The sequence below is a fragment of the Budorcas taxicolor genome, chromosome 1 (assembly GCF_023091745.1).
Source record: "Budorcas taxicolor isolate Tak-1 chromosome 1, Takin1.1, whole genome shotgun sequence".
Taxonomy (NCBI): domain Eukaryota; kingdom Metazoa; phylum Chordata; class Mammalia; order Artiodactyla; family Bovidae; genus Budorcas; species Budorcas taxicolor.
In genome coordinates, this window is record NC_068910.1 from 128,626,687 (window position 1) to 128,647,270 (window position 20,584).

A 20,584-nucleotide genomic window follows, 5' to 3' on the forward strand; every position below is an offset into this window, starting at 1 on the left:
CCTAAGACAAGATTTCACACTGTGTCCCTCTTCATTTCACTTGCAGGAGTGGGTATTGTTCTCTAACGCACAAGAATATACACATGACATGAAAATCTGACACAGTAGATTGAATTAACAATAACAGACCCTTTGTGTTTTTCTTTATGCTTCATACATACTTATATTCCATAACTAAAAGCACCTTAAAATGAAAGACTGTTGTTTAATGAGTTTAGCTTCAGTTTTGCAGGAAAAAAGACTAGTTGAGATCAGTTGCACAATAATATGAATATACCTAACACTACTGAACTGTACAATAAAAATGGTTAAGATGGTATATTTTATGTGTGTTTTATAGCAAATTTTTTTAAAACATAGTTTTTTTAAGTTTTTACTAATAAAGAAACTCAAAAAGCCTTTAAATGTACCTTTATTCCATGTAAAACTAAAAAACCTTTCTTATATACTAGTCATGACAAGTAGTATCACAGCTTCACTGTTCAACTCTCAGCTAATCCCAATCATACCCCATGTAACAGATCTACACTAAGCCCCCCCAAAATATAGCTGGCCAGAAAGGATCAAAAAATCTTAACCTAGGGACTTCTCTGCTGATCTGATGGTTAAAACTCTGAGCTTCCACTGCAGGGGGGATGGGTTCAATCCCTGGTTAGGGAATTAAGATCCCACATGCTGCACAGTGAGGTCCACAAAAATAAAGGAAAAGAACTCTTGATCTACAAATAGAGAGGTTTACTGCTAATATTCCTAAGCTACTTAAAAGTCTCATGGAATCATTGTGAAACAATCCTGTTTTAACAGTTAATGGCAGATGCTAATCCTTGCAGTGGCCTGACAGAGGGGATTCATTACCAAGTAAGAAAAGAACATCAATCAACCGGTAACATAATCAAAGCTATAGTATTAAAAAAAATTTTACACTAGGAATTTTTTCATGGCTATCTGAATCAAATTCCTTAAGAATAGATTCCAGTTCAGTAAACAGTTTATCATAACAAAAGTACAGGCAATTCTCAAAACTCACCACAGTACTTCCCTGAAAAGAGTAACATAAAGCAGACATTTTTCGACTCATAAAATATTATATGCTGGGGACTGCTGTCTTGAGTAAGAACTCTGAATGACTAACAGCGTTAAAAATAAAAATAATGACAAACCAGCGTAACAGTTAATTTTTTTCAAATCCTCACAAAATGGGCATAAATGTAATATATCTATATATATGCACATCAATTTCTAAAAGCCCCAGTTTATTACAATGTATATACTGCAGAATAACATCTTCTGATCTATCAAAGGTTTTCCTAAGACAAATGTTACCAGTTATAACTGATATTAGGCATGTAGTTAATTATTTTCCTTGTAATCAGTGGAGGAAGAAATGGCAACCCACTCCAGTATTCTTACTTGGAAAATTCCAGGGTCAGAGGAGCCTGGTGGGCTACAGTCCGTGGGGTCACAAAGAGTCAGACACGACTGAGCACCTGCCTTCATAGCATTTGTAAGGGTTTGAAGGGGAATTATTTGGATGGCCCAGGAAAATTTTGAAAAGATAGCCATAAAAAAGATATTTAAGTTGATGTCTTATTTTTCTTTCAATATATGTTAAAACCAAATAGAGGCATCATAAATCACCTGCTTCATTTAGAGCAAAACTCTTCAAAAGCAGCCTACACTTACACTTACTGTGTTCCTACTAACTCATGCTTCTGGAAGTCACAAAACTGAATCAAAAAAGCGAAAACGAAACATAATGCTTTATGTAATAGATAGTGGCAAAGTTAAAGGCAGAAAGGTAGAGAGAGTTATAGAATTCCACGGTGATTAGCACACAGCAGTCGACTCCTCTGTCTAGATCCCCATCAAAGAGCCAAGCTCAATAATAAAGCACGGTTCCAACATCTCACCGTGTAATGCAGAGCAAATGCAGAAGGCAATGTAAGGTCAAGACCAGAGGAATATCTCAGGGCAGTCATTGGCTAACATGGAAGAGCTCACAAAAGAAAACAGGCTTCCTCCAGAGGTTCACTAAAGAGCCAGTAAAATTTCCCAGCACTTATCCCATTATTCCAAACTCTGGGACAAGAAACTCCTTTACTCCTTTCAAGGACAAATGAGTTAAGAGACCTCACCTTTGATGATGGTTAGACGCTCTTTTACCCAAGACAGACAAAGAGCCGCAAAGAGAGGGGAGTCTGGAGGGCAGAGGCCTCGTCCGCCCCCGCAGACTCACCTGGTGGATGACGTAGATGCCGTAGTCCAGCTGCTGCCTCTGCAGGAAGGGGTGAAGGTGCTCCAGCAGGTACAGCAGGTGCTTCTCCCTGTGCCGGTGAGGGATGAGGATGGCAACCCGCTGCAAAGCCCTGCACTCCTCAGGGCGATACCGGCCTCTGTGCACCTTGGGGTTCTTTGCCTGGACCTCCTCCAGAGTGAGATCTGGCTTGAACACGAGCTTGGTCTGGCCTTCTACAATAAACACAGGACACGGGAACTAACAGGGGCAAGCTTATCACGTGTTGACGGGCTTGTAGGAGCTAGTACATGCCACACACTTTGAACACTGCCTGGCACACCATGAGCACTATTGTAAAGCCTCCTTTGGTCACGAAATATAACCACAGAACCACAGAATCTATGACTCAGGTTATTGGCTGCAAAAAAAAGCAAATGATATACAAAAGTAGTCCCCTGTGGCAGAGTAACCAGTTCTGGTTCTATGATTCATCCGCACTAGGAAATATACTCTGTCCTGATGACCCTGGTGAAGAGCAGAGATCAGGGGCAGACTAAATAACTTCAAATTTGCTCTAATCTCTTTTCCTTCTCAAAATTCCAAAGGGGGAAAATAAAAATACCAGGAAGCCTCACCCATGGAATGAATGAATACATGAATGAATAAATAAATCCAACTTTTTGGTTGTCATTAAAAAACAATTCCAAAGGAGGGTGAAGTCTCCTAAAACTCAAGGGCATTCCAGGACTTCCCTGGTGGTCTGGTAGCTAAGAGTCCACTCGCCAATGCAGGGGTTCGATAACTAGATTAGGAAGATTCCACAGAGGCGACTAAGCCCGGAGGCTACGACTACGGAAGCCCGTGCCTACAGCCCATGTTCTGCAACCAGAGAAGCCATCACAATGAGAAGCCCTCACACTGCAACTGGAGAGTAGGTCCCCGCTTGCTGCAGCTAGAGGAAGCCTGCATGCAGCAACAAAGACACAGAACAGCCAAAAATGATTTTTTAAAAACTGGAAGCATTCCATGGAATCAAGCTCATGGACAAGACCCTTTTCCCTAAAGTCCTTCCCTAAGCTCTTGAGCGCTACCCTAACTCCCTGAAGGTAAAACAGTGAAAGGAAACAGAAACTAGCCTCCCTCCCTAACTCAGCAATAACAGGTATGGGCAACACCTTAAGAACCCTCCCATCGTTTCACAAGGCAGATATCCCCAATGGGGCATTTGCTCAGCAAGTCTGGACACAGCCTGCCTGGATGAAACTCAAGACCGTTCAGGGTAACCAATCTCACACAAAGCTTTAAAGATACAGCTGAAGCCACTGACCCTCCCCTCAGCTCTGAATGAACAGGAAATACCAACTGGTAAGGGAGGAGGCAGAGCTCTGGTTAGGGAACAGAGCCACACATTTCAACACTCCTCGTATCCTGGTCAGGCTACAAAATCTCAAAATGCTTGCAACTGCACTATCCTCTTCTGAGCAGAGCAGTCGCCCGCTTTTCCTGTGTGTCTCACTGTGCCTCGCTCCATGTGACCATCCTCTACACGGGCCGTGGCTGCTTAAACCAGGCTCTAGTGTCTGTGACACGGCCAAACGACAATAGCAGCAAGAGCAGGTGACTGCTTCCAGCCACCTAGAGAAAATAACTGACCTGCAAGACCCTTTTCAGAAGGGTTTGCACATGAGACAGGGTCAGCAGGCAGTAACGTCCTAAAAACTAACAGTAAGAAAAGCAGTTATAAGGAAAGGCAAGCTGCCAGAGCTGCTGGGAGACGACGGGATGGATGGCCGCTGCGATGTTTTCCTACGTGGCCTGTTCATAAGTCCCATCATCTGGGCTAACTGGACCCTGTCTCAGTCCCTGGCCCCTGAGAGAACACCAAGCAACAGGTTCGAAGAAAACGAGTCCCCCTGCTCTCTCTCATGGCCACAGCTTTCAATGCGCCTAATCCTGAGTACCTGGTTCCACTGGCTCTAGCACTCTCCCTTAGCGCCCCCGTGAAATGCTCTCAAGTTCTGTCCCTCCCTGGGTCACTCACAGTCTATCCTGAGTGACGGCTACTGCCTCACCCTCTGGGTCCATACACAGGACTATGCCACTGCCCATCTGTTTCCATGAATGTGTTTGTTGCTTACGTATGTTGAGAGGATTTTGAACAAGGGGCATGATGCAGTCAGATCTGTGTTTCAACAACTCATTTTCCCATCTCAACGTGTGTAATTTGTGAGCAGAATGATTTCCCTCAAACAATCAGGGAAAATGTTTTGGCTTTTCCATGACTGAGTAAAGGGAAGCAGCATGCCAGTATGAGCACAGTATGAGTCTGCGAGTCACTCAGAAAAGGGTCTACTGGTTTCGCATAACTAAGTGCAAGAAGCGTCTGAAGAGTCCGGAGACTGGCCCCCGGAGTGCTAAGTGGGTGAATGCAGAGAGCCACCTCTGGAAAACCAGCGGGGAGCTCAGAACGTCACAGAGCTAGAAAGGATCAGCCTGCCTTCATCCTGACTGCACAGGCTCCTGGGAAAGAAAGTCAAACATGAGGCAATACACTGACAACACAGCAACAGAAACAACAGCAAGCACACAGGGAGCCTGAGATTAACTCTGCGACAGTCCCAGAAAACTTTCTGGAACAGAAGTGATCTAAACCACATGTCTGATGACTAAACACGAATCTGCCAGACCCACATGGGTTGAGGAAAGACCTTCTGGGAAGACACTCCGACGATTATCTGAAGAACTACAAGGCTTTCAATGTTCTAGAGAGGTCTGATAGAACCTTTGTGGGTTAGACAGAATGTTGCTGTGGAGTTTTTCCTAATTAATGTGCTCCCTAAGACCAACTTACTGTTCATTTAAAGTGAAAGGCAAGGCATTAGAGGAGAATCAACACATACAACATATTTAAGAAATAAACTAAGACAACACTGAAAAAGTACTATCCTGTCCCTTGACTCCATACTTAGGGCCAAGGGGATGCTAATAGATGTGCCATGGGTGGAAGCTTGGATGTGCTGGCATTTCTCCACCCGTGTTCTGTGGATGCCAGGAGAATATGTCCAGGTTAGCCTGCTGATCCGGGAGGATAAGAAACACACGGAGCCTAGGGCAACTGACCCCCAGCTCATCACACGCGCCTACTGACATGCCTGCTGAGACTTCTGCGGCTGGATGATCAAACTGGGGATATTCATATAATAAATATAATATGTCCACAATATGAACACAGCTCACAAACATAACGCTGAGCCACAGAAGCCAGACGTAAAAGAGTACATAGTGTATGTACTCTATGGAGTACATACTGTGCTTCCAATTACCTACAGTTTCAAAACCAGGAAAAACCTAAAGGCTGGTGTTATAAACCTGGAGTAAGGGTAGTGACAGAAAGAAGTATGGGCGCTTCTGGGGTTCTGGGAAGACTCCATCTTAATTTTTGCCCTGGTTCCACAGGTATGTTCATTTTGTGAATCTTGAATGTACACTTCTGCTTTTTGTACTTTTCTGTACATTTGTTGTATTTAAATAAAAAGTGTATGTACTAGTTGTAAAAAAGGAAAAGCAAGTACTTACTGAGGTGTGGAGACACAGAAGGGCAACTGTCAAGTCTTGCTTTTTCCACAAATGCTTCATCCGTCACAGTTCCTTTCTTCCCTAAAACGACACCCTTGCTCAAACTAGCAACGAGATCCTTTGCTTTAGGAATCTCTTGAATAGCACCCACAAAGTAGTTACTGGTGGCCCACCCAACCACTGTCAGGCATAAGGTAAAAAGCAACAGCAATCGGAATTTGTAGGAAAGGTGGAAAGTCACGTTGAAGTTCATGTCTTTGATTATGTGAGCAATAGGTATCTCTCGGCCTCCAATGCAGGCAGGAAGCTTCAAGTTCAGCTATTCCAGTCTGCAAACTTGATGACAACTGTGCGATGCCTGCTTTTGTTTGGGCGTTCTGCTCCAACAATCCCTGAAACGCAATCACAAAGACATGCTGTTTCAGATGGAAATCCTAACCTGGGATAATACTCACCAGCACACACTGAAAACCTGTCCCCAACCAATCTTGACTATAACAGTAATGGGAGTTCTCCAGTGAGAGCTTAAAGATCAGAAAAACAGAGATTTTGCAGATAGAAGGTTCCAGCTGTCAATCACTCCAGACGTCACACAGGTGGAGAAGGTAAAGGAGAGCCAATCATTGCCTCCTCAGTTCTGAGCTGGCACAGCCCCAAGTTCAAAGGTTTTTCAGTTATAAATGTTAAAGCCACAATAAGACACAGAGCACACCCCAACAGGTGGGGAAGAGGGCAGAGGACACAAGATGCTAACACAGGACGCAAGAATCTGCAAGAATAACAGACTACAGCACAGTGTTTCATATCTGGGGTTTGGGTTTAGACAGAACGTATGAAACCTCACACCCATCACTTCACTGGGCCTTGGTCTCCTTACCTGTAAAATGGGGATAAAAACTGTACCTTCCTAGAGAGGTTATTGAGGGACTGGATGACCTAACACATTAATACAAAGAGTGTTAGCCCACCTCCTTTCGCACAGTGCATGCAGACATGCGCGGTCGCTTCAGTCGCATCCAACTCTTTGCAACCCCAGGCTCCTCAGTTCATTGGATTCTCCTGGCAAGAACACTGGAGTGGGTAGGCATGCCCTCCTCAGGGGGTCTTCCCAACTCAGGGCTCATACCCGCATCTCTCACATCTCCTGCACTGGCCGGCAGGCTCTGCCCCACTGGTGCCGCCTGAAGCACCCACCAAGTGGTGACTGTTACTGCTGTGTTATATTATTTACGTAACGACTCTAGACTAGGGATGGCCTACAGGCTGACCACTGGGCTGCCAGAATCCCCACTGTGCTGTGCTGCATTTCCGTCAGGAATGAAACTGCCTTCCTCATTTCATACTTCAGCTGCATGTACTAGGATAGCATGAGAGATGGCTATGCTCTTAGCAACTAACAAAAATGCAGTTTCTGAGGCCACATAGTTGAGGGCCCTCCCTGGACCATGGTAACTACACTAAGGTGATGAAAGCTACGTGGCAAGGCCCCACATCTTCTCTGCATCACCAAAACCACGTCTCTTCTCAAATTCTAAATGTGTCATCATAAGAGTGTGGAAAATGCTAAAGCCAGGATGCCGATAATCTCCACTAGCAAACATACCCTCAATTAAATGGAGAGAATAGAGACCAAACTATATTCGCTGCCAAAATAACACAAAAACATGTATGATTAAATCCTAATAAAAAGGAAAATAGAAAACAAAGTCTATCTGTGCATATGATTACCACTAAAATGATAGAAATAAGAAAACTCTAGGAAGAAATAGAACCAAAAGCTAGCAATGATTCTATTAGAAATATGGGATTAGCCAAGGGTGTTTTTTCCTTTTTTCCTTCATTTTTGGAAAAGTATAACACACTTCTGTCTTTTTGTAATGAAAACAAATTTGATTCTTTAAATGAGATGTGGGAATGTGGTAATTTACTGTGAAAAATAAATCAACCCTAGCGACTCTCAAGACAGCTTCATACTTACTAAAGGGTAGTATCCCAAAATTTTAGCCTAGATGAGTTTGCGGGAAACCTTGGAAGCATTCTTCTCTAGACACAATGTTATAAATGGAGGTTAGGTTCCTGGATCAAACCACAAAAGAGAAAATCTGACCCAGGAAGCAATTAAAGAGTATGGCCTGTGCTTAAGGTCTTGTGAAGGCATCACAAGGAAATGCTGAAGGCAGTAATAACTCATTAGAAGATTAATCATTAAAAAGAGGAGTGATTCACTTGTGCATTTATTCTGTGCCGTGTACTAGGAGTTCAATCACTTTTATTAACTTACTTATTTCTCAGCTTTGTGAGTTTAGAATTACTAGTCTCTTCATTCTATAGAGGAGAAAACAAAAGTTTAGAGATTGTGGAACTTGCCAGAAACCACACAACTATTAATAGTAAGTGGTGGAGCTGGGGTGTGAGCCCAGTGTTCAGCTCCAAAGCCTAGACTTCAGCCACATCCTCCACGTAGATGTTGCTATCTCTTTCCTGCTCTTGGTACCTGGGTGTGCCCAGCACAAACCCTTGAAATATGCAGCTTTCTACCTCTCTGCTCCTGTCCCTTTCTTTGGGACTGTCTTTGATATGGTTTCCTGGAGGTCTGTTTCCTTCGCTCCAGGTAACAGTAAGTCTGCAGGTTCCTGGAGCCAGACTGTGTCACAGACTTAACCGCAGGAGGCTTGAATGCTAGGACTGGCAATCGTTTTTGATAAAATCTCAGTCTTGGAAAACTTAGGGAACATTGGTTTTCTAAGAGCTGCTATGCTTATAGAGGAACAGTGTTTGAGTAGAGATCTGCCCAGACTGCTTATCAGCTAAGTGATCGAAGGCAAATACTCCTGCCGCATTTCCATTTCCTCAGCTGCAAAACAATAATGAAAAATCAACTTATCTTACAACACTGCTGTAAGAACTGAATGAGATGATGCATCGGTCATACCTAGCACATTCTCACAGACAAATAAATAGTTATTGACTCTGATTACCAATGTGATTCACACTCAAATTTTATCAGAATGCTAACCAAGAAAATGTTATCTCTGGAATTACATATTGAAATCCATATTGAATCATTTCATTTTCTATTTCTCTGTTATTTCCTATTTTCTTTCAATGAGTATATTCTACTTTTATAATTTTTTTTAAAAAAATGATTTTTTTAAAGAAAGCTCTTTTTAGGGCCAGTCATTCCTGGTTGGTGTTTGGGGAAATGTCATCAGATTGGAGTTACCTGTAAAAATATTTAAATAAAGGAGAGTCCCTGAACTCTCCCCAAAATGAGTTTTCTCTTTTAATTAAGGCTGTCTTAAAGTGACAGGAGGATCATAGTTATAGAGAACAAATTCAGGTAATGTGAAAGAAGTTATTTTAGGGCAAGTCTCACCACCTTTTTCCTTCTTAGGTCTGCCCTAGAGTTAGCTCAAAACGACGATGTTCTCATAATTTTGCTCTTTCTCCTCTCAATTTAACCAGTCTTTTCTGAGCACCTGCTATTTTCAGGCACAGTGCTAGGCACCAAAGGAATTAAGATATAGTCCTTGTACTCAGAGTTTATTTCCAACTCTTCCTTAGATTTTAATGTCTGCAATTCATTTTCAAATATGCCACCCCAACCCTGAAAATGGGGAAACAGATTAAATAAGACTGGCAAAATACTGAAAAGTATTGAGTAAGGTGACAGGTACCTGAGAGTTTCATTTTCTTTTTCACCCTACTTTTTTGAAGGCTTGGAATTTTCCATTAAAAAAAAAAAAAATCTAGCACGTAAGACAAGCTATAACAAAGGGCAAATCAGCATAAATGCTAAGTATGATTATCATTCTTAGAGAATCTCTACATGCACACATTTTTATAGCACCATGGGAGACCAGGGGAAGACACCAAGTGTCACTCCATAAATACTCACTAAGCACTTAGGCACCCAGGGAGAGGGGCGTGGTTTTCATTCAGCAGCCAAGAACACTAAAATCAGCATTCCAGTGTCTCTAAATCCATCTGGTAATCCTGCACACACAGGATGTCTAGAGTGCGCAAAATGTGGCACCAGGCACATGGTCCTACCCCTTTGAGCTTCTCTGGGATAGCACCAATGGAAAGGCCAATATTTCGCTACTCCTTTTACTCCTGCGGAGTTCCTCAGAGCAGACTATTTGCACACATATTGTCCTACTTTCCTCGGAATTAAAGCTCCTTTACCATATTTAGCATATTGAAAAGCAGAGACATTACTTTGCCAATAAAGGTCCATATAGTCAAGGCTATGGTTTTTCCAGTGGTCATGTATGGATGTGAGAGTTGGACTGTGAAGAAGGCTGAGTGCTGAGGAATTGATGCTTTGGAACTATGGTGTTGGAGAAGACTCTTGAGAGTCCCTTGGACTGCAAGGAGATCCAACCAGTCCATTCTAATGGAGATCAGCCCTGGGTGTTCTTTGGAAGGAATGATGCTAAAGCTGAAACTCCAGTACTCTGGCCACCTCATGCGAAGAGTTGACTCATTGGAAAAGTCTCTGATGCTGGGAGAGATTGGGGCCAGGAGGAGAAGGGGATGACAGAGGATGAGATGGCTGGATGGCATCACTGATTCGATGGACGTGAGTTTGAGTGAACTCCAGGAGTTGGTGATGGACAGGGAGGCCTGGCATGCTGCGATTCATGGGGTCGCAAAGATTCGGACGCGACTGAGCGACTGAACTGAACTGAACCTGGGTTTTCAGTGATCATTGCCCAGACCCTAAACAAGCAATGGTTCTGTGAAAATTAATGAAGAGAAACCTAACTGAAGTGGAATTGGGAGGCCAGAAGGGGAGATACAGATCACATCAATACAGACTTCTTGCAACTCTGGCAGGAAGTGTTGCAACTTTCCTACCACTAGCAGGAGGAGGAAGCTTTTCTCCTAGTCTGGCAACACCTCAGCCAATGAGAGACTGTCACAACTGTCACAACTGAGCCAATGAAAAGCCACCATACTTCAAACTCCCAGTTTCGTCCAATGGACTTCATTTTTTTTCCCCAATAACAGCCCCTCCCAATTTCCCCTTCTCCTCTATAATAGAGTTTCCTTTTCTTTGCTTTACCAGACTTGCATGTGGTTTGACACAGTTGCATGTTCCAAACTGCAATTCTTTACTGCTCCTGAATAAACCCATTTTGCTTGTAAAGTAACTGGCTGTTTTATTGGCAAGGGAAGGATAGAAATGATAACAGCCATTTACATGTACAGGTCATTTAAACTCAGACTGAGCTCCTAATGGCCAAAACTGGAAGCATCTGAGCAAGAAAATAACGATATCATTGTATTTTAACCCACAGAATAAAATGAATATCCATTAGTCCATACTGATATAAATGATCAAATAAATAAATGGGAAAAGGCAGCTCTTTCTTACAATAAACAATTAATGAAGAAGCAGGAAATGGGGGGGGGGGAATCACCATTAGGCAAACATCACTGTAAATAATTGTGGCAGACAAGATCCTCCAATTGGTGCTAAAATTAGTAGGTAAAAATTTGAGGATAAACAGAGTTTATGTAGTCTCAAAGTATCTCCGCTCAAATAATATAGGCAAAGCTGTGGTTTTTCCAGTAGTCATTGACGGATGTGAGAGTTGGACCATAAATAAGGCTGAACACCGAAGAACTGATGCTTCAAACTGTGATGCTAGAGAAGATTCTTAAAAGTACCTTGGGCTGCAAGGAGATCAAACCAATCAATCCTAAAGGAAATCAACCCTGAATATTCATTGGCAGGACTGATGCTGAAGCTCCAATACTTTGGCCACCTGATGGGAAGAGCCAACTCACTGGAAAAGACCCTGATGCTGAGAAAGACTGGGGGCAGGAGAAGGGGATGACAGAAGATGAGATGGTTGGGTGGCATCACCGACTCAATGGGCATGAGTTCAAGCAAGCTCCAGGGGATAGTGAAGGACAGGGAAGCCTGGCATGCTGCAGTCCATGGGGTCGCAAAGAGTCAGACAAGACTGAGTAACTAAAAAACAAACAACAAAGGGAAAAAGTAACTTTACAGTGAAGAAACCTAGCAGACATCACCTTAACTAGTGATCAAAGTTAACATCATCAGTGATAAGCCCTAGCAACCTCATGAATCAGTGATGAATTGCACTCTACCAAATAACTAATCAGCACTTTTCTACAAAATACCTTCATTCTACAAAACAACTGGTACTCTTCAAAAGGGTCAAGATAATGAAGAATAAGGCAAAACGGAGGAATTACTTAGACTGAAGGAGATAAGGGGAAATAACTAAATGCAAGACAGGACCCTTGACAGCATATGGAAACAGGAAAAAATTCATTGGCAGGAAAACTGATGAAATTCAAATAAAGTCTATAGTTAATAGTATTGATAACTGAATAATGGTTATGTAAAGGGCCAATATAGGGGAAGTTGAGTGAATTCTCTGTACAGTATTTGCAACTTTTCTGTAAGTCTAAAATTAATTACAACTAAAGCTAAAAAGTCAAAGGCTGTGTATAATTCAAGTCAACATACAGCAGTAAGGTTAACTTAATTCTCAAGAAGAATCACTATTTCTTTGTATTCCTAGTGCCTCACACTGACCTGACACATAATAGGTGCTAAATTTGGTAAATAATGAATGACTTTCTAGGATACACTAGTTGAAATACATAAGGACACACAATTTATCCCCAACTACTGCTAAAATAAATGTGACATAGTATAAAAGGAGAAAAAATAAAGATTAACAAAGAAGGGGGAAAGTTAACTGGGCATAAAATTCTATTTAGGGAAGATTTTTAAAACTGAAAAAGGCTCACCCCCCTCTCCTAGCTCCCTTTGGTTTACTAACACCAATGCTTTTCTAAGGGTAGAGGCCCTATCTCTAATAAAGGACACTTTCTTTTAGTCATGCCCACCACCTTTTGCTCCTCTACACTCACTTTTCAAAAGCAGTAGTCTCTTTTCTGACTCTAGGAGGAGATGCTGTTTAGCCTGCCACTTCCTCCCTGATCCCACGGAACACACCAGAGCGGTGTCCCTGCCTCCTGGGCAAGAGGAGCATGATGGTCAGGCACCATCTATTCTACAAGGGTTGGCATGAAACGGTCAGCAAGCAGGAAATAAATTCAACCGGGAAAGGACTGAAATTGTTTCATTTAGTCTATGTTATGCAGCATGAAAGAAAAGAATTTCCAATGGGGGATTTTAATGGAGGCTCACTGTGTATTTGTGTGTCAGTCTCAGTTATCCCAGAGAATGCTACAGTGGGGTCAGCTGAAGTTCCCTTTCTGCCATTATTAGAAGCACATCAATGAAAGGCTGAAGAAGGTCTGAGATAACGGAAAAAACAAGGGTTTTGAAGCCACGAAAGCTAATTCAAATCTGGTTACCAGATGCATGAATGGTGCTGGGCAAGTGACCTAAAACTGAGTCTCTTTTGCCATTTATTTTAAAAACATTTTCCAAAGTTTGATTTCAAGAGTGCCTGTATCAAATGCAGAGGGAAATATGTTAAGATTGCAGATTCCTGGGCCCTGCTCCAGAGCTAATAGATTAGAACACCTGGTCCTGGGACTCAGGAAAATGAATTTTTAACAAGCTCCCCAGGTGATTCTTATATGCATTAAAGTTTGAGAACCGATGAAATAAGAGATTGGACCTGTAATGCAGTAGATCTTCAGAAACATTCCATTTTCCTTCTGGTGAGGCAAAGCAGTAAGAAGATATGTGAAAAGATGTTTAAAATGCATTTGAATAGCTTTCGACTCTATCGTTTAGAAGATTATTCTAAGAAATAATCAGACAGGTAAACCAGGATACTCAAACCAACATTACATAAAACCACCAAAAATTCAAAAGAATCAAAATGCTAACAATATGGACAACAGACACACAGAGATTGCTCGGTAGTGTCCAACTCTTTGCGACCCCACAGACTGTCGCCCATTAGGCTCCTCTGTCCATGGGATTCTCCAGGCAAGAATACTAGAAAGTGAAAGTGAAGTCGCTCAGTTGTGCCGGACTCTGCAACCCCATGGACTATAACCTATCAGGCTCCTCCGTCCATGGGATTTTCCAAGCAAGAATACTAAAGTGGGCTGCCATTTCCTTTTCCAGGGTATCTTATCAACCCAGGGATAAAATCTGGGTCTCCAGCACTGCAGGCTAATTCTTTACCATCTGAGCCACCAGGGAAGCTGATTGAATTAATTACAATACCTACATATGATGGCACACATGCTTTCCTTAAAATGGCACTTAAAAATTTAACTACACAGGAAAATACTCATGATAGCTAGAGAAAAAAAAAATAGAACATAAAAATGTACATAGAATACAGTCCACGTTATGCTATGTATGTGTGGTGTACATGCCTTTTATATATAAAACGCCAGAAAGAATCACTGGTGACTGTCTCTTAATAACAGATTAGAGAAATATTATTTCTTCACAATCTACTTTTTTAAAAATAGGGTTATAATCAGAAATGAAGTTTTTTTTCTGATGACTATATAATTTTCCTTTAAAATATATTAAAATTTAGAAACAACATACAGACAGGGATTATAATTTACCTAAGTTTAGTAGCAATTTCGGAGAAGGCAATGGCACCCCACTCCAGTACTCTTGCCTGGAAAATCCCACGGACGGAGGAGCCTGGTAGGCTGCAGTTCATGGGATCACTAAGAGTCGGACACGACTGAGCAACTTCACTTTCACTTTTCACTTTCATGCATTGGAGGAAATGGCAACCCACTCTAGTGTTCTTGCCTGGAGAATCCCAGGAACAGGGGAGCCTGGCGGGCTGCCATCTATGGGGTCGCACAGAGTCGGACACAACTGAAACAACTTAGCAGCAGCAGCAGCAATTTATTAACATAACTGGTAAGGAAATCTGTTCCAAAGAGGCCTCAATGAACCCAAATCTTAAAAAACTTCAGAAGGGGTCAATAATTTCCCATGCCAGAGAACTCTGTGGTCTCTTTCTGAAATTCCTATTCCTAGGCTCCAGCCCCAAGAGATCTTTATTGCCAAGGCCCAAGCTGGGACCAGGTGATCAATATTTTGGGTTTGAGAAACCATTGTTAATCGATGGCTTTTTTTTTTTAAAAAAAAGAGAGAAGAAAACCACCACTGACTTGCTTTGAATGTTTCCACTTTGAATTAAAGATCTTCAAAGAAACAGTTCTCAAGTCTTGCATGCATTTCTGGAAAAAACACACATTATTAACAGCTCAGTTTAAACTAGATACCAAAAGCTTATTCTATCAAGTGGCACCTAAAATATACTAAGAGTTAGTTTTATTGCCCCCCTGCAACATTGTATAGTCAAACATTTCAGTACTGCTCTTTAACAGATGTTTTGAATCAGATTAAAAATGCACACTGAAGGGAAGCAAGATATGCCACACCAAAATAGGCCACTTTGACATACTGATTATTTTGAATTAAAGTTACTTAACAGCCAGTGTAAGGACACTTTACCCTTTTTTCTTCCCCTAAAAGCAGAAATATATCCCATGTGAAAGGTGCCTTTTCTATACCAGGAGGGCACCAGGATCAGGTATTCTTATCAGAGATAAGAATGCAAGGTGGAGAGCTCAGTACAACAAACCTTAATACTTTTTCATTAATTTACTACCCCAAACCCAAACTTCTTTGTCTTATCAATTCCTCACATATGTGGTGTTTCTTTGTCTAAAGGATATAAAGCCTGCCTGCTTTGGTTACTTCTTTGAGCCTCATATTTTTAAAGGATCCCACTGGCATGAAATTAAATTTGGTTTTCTCCTATTAATTTGTTATATGTTCATCCAATTTAATTACCAGTCTAGCCAAAGAACCTAGCAGGGAGCAAGAAGTTTTTCTCCCCTACAACACAAACAGGCACGTGAAAATTTTGCACTTTCATAGGGTTTAAAGTCCAACCCGGCTCTATAAGATAAAATTCCAAAAGGAAAACTATGGTCCTATTAAGCATTATCTCCTTCCCCAGAGTGATATTCCAGCCCTCCAGCCCTCCAGCCCCCCTGTTCAGCCAGGGTGCCTAGGACAGCCCTCTGCCCCTCTTTTTAAGCCCACTTTCTCAGCCTGGACCCTGAATCTTAGTCATCTCTATCCTAGATTCCTTGACTTTCTCGCATCCTCAATGTTATTTTTCTTTTTTAACAGAAATTTAGAAATTAAGCAAACAACACTCCCAACCTTCAAAGGACTGTGTTCTTCCTGCTCCCTTTCATCACTCAACGGCTGTGCCCCCGGCCGCCTCCACGTCTTCATCGTTCACCCACTCTTGAACACCATGCAACCCGGCACACGCCCACGCTATTGATAACTGCTCTCCCGAGGCCACCAACCCAAAGGCCTTTCCTCAGTCCCCATCCTCATGGGCTTTGGATCAACAGTGTATGGACACAGAGCCAGCCTAAGCGTAGAGCGCTGATACACTTTACCATCCTGTCGATCCTCACCACTCGCCGGCCCCTCCCTGCAGGCCACAGGCTGGGATCAGCGGGTGAGTTTCCCAGCAGAAACCCTGGGGAAAGAGAGCTCCAAGGAGACAGGGACAACTGCACGCTGATGCTCCCCGCACGGACAGAGGTGCTGGTGGCGACCCCGGAACCGTGACGCGGGGCCTCGGGGGATGACCCCTGGATTCCTACCTGGCAGCACCTCGCCTGGCCATCCCTCCGGCAGCAGAGGGAGCGCCGCAGTGGTGCCCTCACTTGAGCTGGTGCCTCCCGCCGGGCTCGGCCTCCGCAGGCCCCCTGCCCGGCCCCGCCGCCCGGGAGGAGGCAGGACGGCCCTCCGAGGCCCGGCCCGCGCGCGCCCAGCCGCAACCCGGGGACCGACCCGCCCGGCCGCCCAGCAGTGCCCACACGGTTTCACCCGCGTGAAACCTTGCGTCCCGGGCACCGGCGGAGCGGAGGCCCCACGAACTCACCCCAGACGCCGCGGCGACGAGGACCGCCCGGAGAAACGGGAGACGCGGAGCAGCCGCCGTGGGGACCGCCCAGCAGCTGCCGTGGGGACCGCCCCCGCCGCCGGGAGGAGGCTCCACTCGCCTGCTCCGCCCCCGCCGCGTCCAGAGTCGCTACGGCCAGGCCCCGGGCGGGTCTGCGCGGTCCTCCGCTGGGCGGGCCCGACGGATGCCAGCCCTCCAGCCCCTACCCTCGGTCTCCTCCCCGCCCCGCTGCCCGCGGCGACCGAAGGGGAAGCTGGAGGAAAAAGGACCGCTTGTTCTTCGGGTGATCTTATAAAGCCCTGTGCCAGTACTGCGCGAGGGTCTGGGCACTTCCCAAATCACATCCTCGTAAATATTCACAAAGCTTTGGGAAGGAGATAGGAACTTGTCCATTTTCCGGAGTAGAAAACTGGGGTTTTACAAGTTAATGAATTTACCTTACATCACCCTGTGTTAAGCCGCTGTAATCGTGCCCGACTCTTTGCGACCCCATGGACTGTAGCCCTCTGGGCTCCTCTGCTCATGGGATTCTCCAAGCAAGAATACTGGAGTGTGTTGCCATTTCCTTCTCCAGGGGATCTTCCTGATCCAGGGATTAGAACCCGTGTTTCTTTAATCTCCTGCATTGGCAGGCGTGTTCCTTAATACTAGCACCACCCCAGCTGCACAATCTACCAAGGTAATTGACTTCCTCATTTCACAGGATTATTGAGAATATTAACAAGTTGTGAGAAAACCAAATTTCTTCAAAGATAGCATTACAAAAAGCCAAGCAGAATCATATTTATACTAACGATTAGAGTGGAAAATCATTAAAGTGGGTTCTGCTTAGGCAGGGAAGATAGCAGACTAGATTCTCCAAGTCACTCTTCTACTGATGGGGAAGTAGATGTCTCCAAGAACCACCCCACCCCAAAAGGAACAAACCATGGGAAGAAACAGGCTTCCCAGCTGGCGCTGGTGGTGAAGAACTCAACTGCCAATACAGCAGACAAAGGAGATGTCTGGGTCGGGAAAATACCCCCGAGGAGGGCATGGCAGTCCACTCCAGGAGATGGGAATACCAGACCACCTGACTTGTTTCTTGAGAAATCTGTATGCAGGTCAGGAAGCAACAATTAGAACTGGACATGGAACAATAGACTGGCTCCAAGTAGGAAAGAGAGTACGTCAAGGCTGTCTATTGTCACCCTGCTTATTTAACTTATATGAAGAGTACATCATGAGAAATGCTGGGCTGAATGAAGCACAAGCTGGAATCAAGATTGCCGGGAGAAATATCAATAACCTCAGATACCCAGATGACACCACCCTTATGGCAGAAAGTGAAGAACTAAAGAGCCTCTTGATGAAAGTGAAAGAGGAGAGTGAAAAAGTTGGCTTAAAGCTCAACATTCAGAAAACAAAGATCACGATATCCGGTCCCATTTCATAGCAAATAGAGAAACAGTGGAAACAGTGGCAGACTTTATTTTGGGGGGCTCCAAAATCGCTGCAGATGGTGACTGCAGCCATGAAAGAAAAAGACGCTTACTCCTTGAAAGAAAAGTTATGACCAACCTAGATAGGAATATTAAAAAGCAGAGACATTACTTTGCCAACAAAAGTCCATCTAGCCAAGGCTATGGTTTTTCCAGTAGCCATGTATTGATGTGAGAGTTGGACTGTAAAGAAAGCTGAGCGCCAAAGAATTTATGCTTTTGAACTGTGGTGTTGGAGAAGACTCTTGAGAGTCCCTTGGACTACAATGAGATCAAACCAGTCCATCCTAAAGAAAATCAGTCCTGAATGTTCATTGGAAGGACTGATGCTGAATCTGAAACTCCAATACTTTGGCCACTTGATGTGAAGAACTGACTCATTGGAAAAGACCCTGATGCTGGGAAAGAATGAAGGCAGGAGGAGAAGGGGATGACAGAGGATGAGATGGTTGGATGGCATCACCAACTCAATGGACACGAGTTTGAGTAAACTCTGGGAGTTGGTGATGGACAGGGAGGCCTGGCGTGGTGCAGTCCATGGGGTCACAAAGAGTCGGACACGACTGAGCTACTGAACTGAACTGAATCTTGCCTGGAGAATCCCATGGACAGAGGAGCCTGGTGGGCTACAATCCAAAGGGTGGCAAAGAGTCAGACATGACTGAAGTAACTGAAAGTCTCTGCTGACACTGATTTGGGATCCAAATGAGAAGAGCCAAACTTGTGCCTTCCTTGTCAAGCCAAGGCTGCAGAAGAGCACTGAGGAGTTCTTTGTGCGCTGAGCAATGGAAGCACACTTTAGAGGATGCATCCTCAATTTAGTCCTGTAGGACTCAAATTCAAGTTCATAAATTAAAAAAAATCCTAAGCACTGGAAGCCGCATGTAAGAACAGTTAGCAGGAATACCCAAAAGATTTAGACCCACCTGATCCCCGAAGGACATCAGATACTGGAATTGTCTGCAACAGGATACAGGAAAGCTCCTTTTTAAATTTTTAAAGAAAAAACAATATCCCTAGAAGTTATTTACCAATTACAAAGGGAAGATAGTACTCACTGGAGAAATCTTGCAGACACTACCTTAACCTAGTACTCCAAATTAATTTCAGCAATAGTTCAAAGTGACATCACACATGAGGTGATACTCTGAGGACATAAAATTACCATTATTGTATTCCTGCCAAAAATGCATCATTGGAATTTAATCATGAAGAAGCAGTCAGACAAGCCCAAATTAAAGGATGTGCTACAAAACAACTGACCTGTACACTTAAAAAAATGTCAATGTCATGAAAGACAAGGCTAGAGGGGGAATGTTAGATGTGACATCTAAATTCCTGGATTGGAAAAAAAATTTTGTTACAAGGTATATTACTGAGACAATTGGAAATGAGTATATTAAGCAGTAATAAGTAGATTGAAAATAAGGAAGTAATAAGTAATTAAGTAGATTGAAAATAAGGAAGTGAAGCTCTATTAGTTCTGAGTCCAGCCTTTTAAAGGGAGTTTCTGCTTCCACTTCCATTCTCTCCTATGTGACAGAGCAGTTATAGGCCAGTCCAGATTTAAAGGCATGGGCAACATAGCCCCATTCCTCAGTAAGAGAACTGTCAGAGAATTTGAAGCTGTTTTTAATTTGTCATGCTGTACATACTCATTTCCAGTTGTCTCAATAATATACCTTGAAACAATTTTTTCCAGTCTAAGACCACATATAAAGAAATCTCCTTAGCCTCTGTTATGGACAGCATTGAATCTCCTGAAATCAGATGTGGAAGCCCTGACTCCCGGTACCTCAGAATGTGACTCTGTTTGGAAACTGGGCCTTTAAAGAGGCCATGAAGTTAACGTTGGGTTTTTAGGGTAGGTCATGATCCAACATGACCCATGTCTTTATAAAGAAGAAAAGATGAGGACAGAGCCAGCGCAGGTGGGGGATGACCATGTGAGAACACAGGTAGAAGGTCAAGGAGAGAGGCTTCAGAAGAAACCAACCTGTTAACACCGTCATCTTGGACTCCCAGCCTCCAGAATTGTGAGAAAATTCATTTCAGTTGTTTAATCCACACAGTCTGTGGTATTAATATTTATATTAGCAACTCAAGCTGACTAATACATTCTCCATTAATCTCAAATAGTTTCTCATCTGTCCTTGCCTTTCATGATCTTGACACTTTTGAAGTTTACAGGCCAGTTGTTTTATAGAATATTCTTTAATTTGCGTTTGTCTGATTGTTTCCTATGACTCAGTGGTAAGGAATTCACCTGCCAGTGCAGGACACACGGGTTCAGTCCCTGGTCTGGGAACTAAGATCCCACATGCCATGTGGCAACTAAGCCCATG

General features: G+C 43.4%; 1 protein-coding gene across 2 annotated transcripts in view; it reads right to left on the minus strand.

The window, feature by feature from the left end:
• Positions 1 to 16,774, minus strand: part of B4GALT4 (beta-1,4-galactosyltransferase 4) — a 28,110-nt gene extending 11,336 nt beyond the window's left edge. The window contains exons 1-4 of one of the 2 annotated variants that reach the window (XM_052642641.1): positions 16,738 to 16,774; positions 14,933 to 15,001; positions 5,813 to 6,204; positions 2,237 to 2,469 (exon numbers count right to left, since the gene is read on the minus strand). In XM_052642641.1, the coding sequence (XP_052498601.1) occupies positions 2,237 to 2,469; positions 5,813 to 6,065 (486 nt within the window). In that variant the 5' untranslated portion in view covers positions 6,066 to 6,204; positions 14,933 to 15,001; positions 16,738 to 16,774. Of the gene's footprint in view, positions 1 to 2,236; positions 2,470 to 5,812; positions 6,205 to 6,780; positions 6,795 to 14,932; positions 15,002 to 16,737 lie in introns of those variants that run through there. The other variant, XM_052642649.1, reaches the window with a different exon arrangement.
• Positions 16,775 to 20,584: the final 3,810 nt, after the last annotated feature.